The 2,962-nt window shown below is 36.3% G+C and overlaps 1 protein-coding gene across 1 annotated transcript in view; it reads left to right on the forward strand.

Moving 5' to 3' along the window:
* Positions 1-1,215: 1,215 nt before the first annotated feature.
* Mcf2 (MCF.2 cell line derived transforming sequence) overlaps positions 1,216-2,962 on the forward strand; it is an 82,213-nt gene continuing 80,466 nt past the window's right edge. Inside the window, exon 1 of the mRNA XM_013025936.1 lies at positions 1,216-1,255. Coding sequence (XP_012881390.1) covers positions 1,231-1,255 — 25 coding nt within the window. The 5' untranslated portion in view covers positions 1,216-1,230. The remainder of the gene's footprint in view (positions 1,256-2,962) is intronic.

Raw genomic sequence — 2,962 nt, forward strand, 5'->3', positions numbered from 1 at the left:
TAGCCTTGAGCTGAAGAGCTGAGGGACAGCGCCCAGGCCCAGAGTTCAGGCCCCATGACCGGACCCAAAAAAAAAAAATAAAAAGAATTCACTAAATTTGAATACATTAAGTTAGCACTTAATCTGGGACAACTAAAACATATTGAACAATGCAGGGATAGTTTCATATCTAGTGGTTAAACATGTGTTAACATGCCATTGTTTATGGAGCATCTGCTGTTGACAGCTATTATAGCATCTTGTGTGTGTGTGTGTGTGTGTGTGTGTGTGTGTGTGTGCTCATGTGCTCATGCACTTACACATGTGCCAGTACCAGGAGTTGAATTCAAGGTCCCATACTTGCTCTTGCTAAGTAAGCTTTCTTGCTCATGACTAGTGCTCTATGACTTGAGCTATGCCTCCAGTCTTGCTTTTGTGTTGGTTAATTGGACAGAAAGTCTCTCTCAGACTTTTCTGACCATAATGGCTTTGAACCACCATTGTCCAGATCCCATCCTTTGAATAACTAGGACACAGCTAGGAGCTGCAGCATCCAGTTTTGAAATAGCATCTTTTGAGGGAGATAAGCCCACAAGGTTAGGATACTGAGGTTCATTGAAGCTGAAGAATTTGTCCATATTATGTACAGTTAATGGAATAGGTTGGATATGAATCCAAGTCTATCTAGCTCAAAGCCCACATACTAAATCACAACACTGTGCTCTTTCCTCCCTTCATGATGTGTAAGATGAGATAATTCCTACCTCAGGGTTATTTTGAGAATCCAATAAGACCGAAAGTCCTAGAAGTGTTAAGAAAGCTTTGTAGAGTACATGCCACCAGCACAAGTAGAAGACAATGTAGTACAATGTCTCCAAATGTTATGTATTACGTATCTTCAATGTGTCCACCTTTTGAATAACCGGATATCCTAATGTTTCAATTGTCCCTGAATTTCTCCTGAGTGAAGTGTAGCTTTTTCCTAGATATAGATTCTGAGAAGCAGGTCATTGGTCCTGGGTGCCTGGTGATATTTTCAAGAGCATTCATTTCCTGCAGCTGAGAGAAGATAGAGATTTCTTCTTGGTGTCTGTGGACACAGGCATGTAGGGGCCAAGCTGTTTTGGGGCTCAGTGAGAAATTTGGTGTGTGTCTAGCTGCAATTTTAACGTTGCTATTGTGTCTTTTCCCTCTGTGTTTGTTAAAGAAATCAAGGGACTCCTCCAAATAAGGGACATTGGCCATTTCTTAATGCAAGACATCGCCTTTCTGTCTGGTAAGTAAGTTCTCATGTATTTAGCAGGAGATAAATGTGTGAATTGATGAGTAGAGTAAAATTGGAACTTATAAATAGTGCTCTGTTCTCTCTATATAAGCATTTGTGCCATTATACTAGTTTGAGAAGCATTCTTTTTATTTTATTTATTATTTCTTGGTGGTTTGGGGGCTTGAACTCAGGGAATCGTGCTCTTGCTTAGCTTTTGCTCAAGGCTAGCATTCTACTTCGTGAGTCACCACTCCATTTCTGGCATTTTGGTGATTAATAGCAGATAAAAGTATCTCCTATTTGTCTACCCAGGCTAGATTCAAAACACGATACTCAGATCTTAGACTCCTCATTAGAAGGATAACAGGCTGGAGTAAAAGTTTATTTTAGTCAGTGATAATTTACCCTTTTAGGAACTTATGTGGTTCTTTTCATTTGATATGTCAGTTTGCTTAGATTTTAGATGTTCTTTTCCTGAAATTATCAATTTTGTTACCAAACATATAGTTTTATAAATAGGGAATACATTAAATTAGATATGATATATCACTTACATTATTTCTGTCACTAGCTCTACAATACGCCCTACCTATAGTGGCACTTTTTGTAGTGGAGCACAAACTGTTTTGAGTTCTACAGTTTGTCTATTGATTCCTTGAAAACTTTTTGAGAAGATGCTATTCATTATCTACAATATCTTTAAGCTGCTTTTTAATTCTAGAATATCATTTAGTGAGCATAATCATTACGTGATTTAATATTTTTCAGTAGTTTCATTTAAAAGATAATTTGGAGCTGGACACTGGTGAGTCATATCTATAATCCTAGCTATTTGAGAAGCTGAGATATGAGAATTATAGTTCAAAGCCAATTAATCATGAAAAACCCAGAAATAAAGGTGTGGCTCCAATGGTAGAACGTTAGTCTTGAGCAAAAAAGCTCAGGGACAGCATCCAGGCCTTGAGTTCAAGCCCCATGACTAGAACACAGAAAAAAAAATGGGGGATGAGGACTGTCTCTGAAATTTCCTTTGGTAAAATTAAGTTAAATAATTTAGTTTCTTTCCATGTGCACTCAAGAATAAGCATCTTGCTTTTCTTGGAAGCAGATTTTTTTAAAAAAAATCAATAACAATTAGGTTCACATGCACAATATCTATCAAACAGTGTGAGATGTGGATAGTAAAATTTGTGGTTATCAGTTTTGCTTCATGTATTTTGTAGCCTTGTTATTAGGTACATAAACATTTAGTATTGTGTCCTTATTGATAAATTGACCACTTTTTCATTATCAAACGAACTCATATCTACTGAAATTTGCTTATCTAATATTAGACAACATTAGCAAAGCCATGTTTTTTTCCTTGTTGTTTTATGTACATTTGTGCATTTATATTTAAAGTGTATTTCTTATAGACAACATAGAGTTGGATCTTGCTTATTATTCAGTTTATCTTTGACTTTAGATGTAAAGTCAGGATCATTTATATTTAAAGTCATGATTCATATGATTGAGCTTAATCCTACCAGCTTACTACTTATTTATCATATTTCTTGTTTTTCTTTTTTTTTAATTTAATTTTATTTTTTTTGTGAACATACTGTACAGAGGGGTTACAATTACATGGGCAGGATAATGCATACATTTCTTATCAAGCATTGCAGCCTCCTCCTTTGGTTTACGCTTCATGTCCCTTCCCAGCCTCCCCCCTCTCCC

The sequence above is a fragment of the Dipodomys ordii genome, unplaced genomic scaffold (genome assembly GCF_000151885.1).
Source record: "Dipodomys ordii isolate 6190 unplaced genomic scaffold, Dord_2.0 Scaffold89, whole genome shotgun sequence".
NCBI classification, from domain to species: Eukaryota; Metazoa; Chordata; class Mammalia; order Rodentia; family Heteromyidae; genus Dipodomys; species Dipodomys ordii.